The sequence below is a fragment of the Drosophila innubila genome (assembly GCF_004354385.1).
Source record: "Drosophila innubila isolate TH190305 chromosome 2R unlocalized genomic scaffold, UK_Dinn_1.0 1_C_2R, whole genome shotgun sequence".
Taxonomy (NCBI): Eukaryota; Metazoa; Arthropoda; class Insecta; order Diptera; family Drosophilidae; genus Drosophila; species Drosophila innubila.
Genome location: NW_022995374.1, coordinates 25,300,159 through 25,302,457, shown reverse-complemented (window position 1 = coordinate 25,302,457; position 2,299 = coordinate 25,300,159). Strand labels below are relative to the sequence as shown.

Here is a 2,299-nt window from a genome sequence, read left to right as displayed (position 1 = left end):
CAAAAAAAAAGTTCGTTTGGATGTCTTCTGAGCCAGTTAGTGTGTTAAAAAAATTGAAAGATATTCTTATTCTATGTGTGCCAAACGGACTTGGTGATCTTTGCTGAAGCCCCGAATTAGAACACTTATTAACAAACCCTGCTTTAATTCTCAAATAGAATCAACTTTGTTCATATTCATTTATGTTATAATTATTTTAATTTATTCTACACAAATGAAACAGTTTCTCTGGGCATACAAAAAGAGTCAAATACCCACATAACTTACAAATATATAGCTAATTGTTTATTCCCTTGCTGTAGTCATAGAAAACAAAAAAATAAATGATATAATCACAAAAATTTACAAATCAATTTAATTGTTTATTTCCTCGGCTTGAATATGAATCATAGTCATTAAATGAAACACCCTGTAGACATCTTTGTTTACTCGCAAGTAAAAGGAGGTGCACTGCTTCCACTAAAAGCACACAGCACTGCATGCAGTCACCTTTCAGTGCAAGCTATTACTTAGCACTGCTTGCTATGACTCTCAAATAGATATCTTGGCGAATTTGATCTTAAAATATATAATTTTTATAAAAAATTACTTGCTCGTGCACAAGCACTAAATTCAGTTATGTTTTCAATCAAATTTGCAGCACATTTCCCACGGCTGACACTATGCAACCAGAAGAATCATGATCCCTGCACCTGGTGCAGCAGACGGGGCTTCAAGGTGGCCGTTGTGGGAGCTGCGGGCGGCGTCGGCCAGCCGCTTTCCCTGCTGCTGAAACAGAACCCACAGATCACGACGCTGGCACTGCAGGATAAAGTCAATGTAAAAGGTATAGCCACTGATCTGTCGCACATCTGCACATCCGCAGTTGTGGAGTCTTACGACGAGAAGGATCTCAGCAAGGCACTTAACAATGCGGCTATTGTAGTTGTTTCCGCGGGGATGCCCCGTAAGCCAGGCATGACTACGGAACAGCTGTTCCAAGAAAACGCCAAAGTGGTCACTGCTGTGGCGAAAGAGATAAGCAAATCTTGTCCGGATGCTTTGCTGGCCTTCATCACGAGTCCGGTTAACATGATTGTGCCCATGGTGGCAAAGCAGCTAATGGAGGAAGATGCTTACGATCCTGGGCGACTCTTTGGCGTGACCACACTGGACGTGGTGCGTGCCAAGACCATCATTGGCGAGAGCATCGGTATCGATCCACTGCAGGTCAGCATTCCTGTGGTTGGCGGTCATGGCAAGACAACTCTGCCCCTCATCTCCCAATCCAATCCGAAATTCGACGGCAGTCCGGCTGAGAGAGTGGAGGTGGTGCAACGCATTCAGGAGGCAGGCGTCCAAGTCGCCAAGGCAAAGGTCGTCACCCTCTCCATGGCCTATGCTGGTGCCAACTTTGTCAACTCCCTGCTCCGGGCATTGAACAACGAGAAGAATGTCATCGAATGCGCATTTGTGCAGTCGGATGTCTCGGAGGCGCAGTTTCTCGCCTCTCCCGTGTTACTCGGTCCAAAGGGCATTGTGGAAAACCTTGGACTTCCCGATTTGGATGAATTCGAAGAGGATGCAATGCGCCAGATAGTCGAGTCACTAATCAAGGATATTGATCAGGGTCTCAAGTTGCCATTGTGTTGACCTTATATACCCTGACTGGCAACAAAGTAGTCTAAATTCTACAGAAAGTGCATACAAAGCTTTTGTTAACTATACGGCCTATCTGATCCAGTAGAATCCCGCTTAAGGTCTTGCTTATTTATTTATATTCATCTACATCTACATCGTGTCTATATTTGTAGACCCACTTTTCATATTACTTGGAACGAACAAACAATGTAATTATTACCTATTACTCTAGAATATACTGATAAGTCATTCATTTTTGCTTCATTATCATCCTACTTCATACTTCATTCTAAATATATTCGAGTTAAAGCTTTACTAAACAGTAGATGGTATTAACTATACGAGTACATACTTAAATAACTAATTGATTTTTTAATTAAGGCCGTTATCTCAATCCAGGCAGCAAGTATTAAAAATTCTGGAGAAGGTGCGGTTCGGTGGGTTAAACTATAGAGCAATATTTGAGCTCGGATAGAGGATCAATTTTTACAGCCCCTAAAGATTTTGGTTTTCTATATCTTTCAAGACTCAAAATTAAGATCATAAACTTATTTTTAATTCTTCACTCTTCAATCTTTTAAATTTAAAGTGAAATGAAATCGACTTTTTTTTTACATTTCGAATGGAGGCTTTGATTCAGAAAATTAAGTCTCGACAACACTGTTAAAAAAAAACCCAT

At 40.9% G+C, this 2,299-nt stretch overlaps 1 protein-coding gene across 1 annotated transcript; it reads left to right on the top strand.

Annotated features, from left to right (window-relative positions):
* Positions 1–618: 618 nt before the first annotated feature.
* On the top strand, positions 619–1,632 carry LOC117783809 (malate dehydrogenase, mitochondrial-like). Its single transcript, XM_034621354.1, has one exon. It carries the CDS (start codon positions 619–621, stop codon positions 1,630–1,632), a length of 1,014 nt encoding a protein of 337 aa, XP_034477245.1.
* The last annotated feature ends 667 nt before the right edge of the window (positions 1,633–2,299 follow it).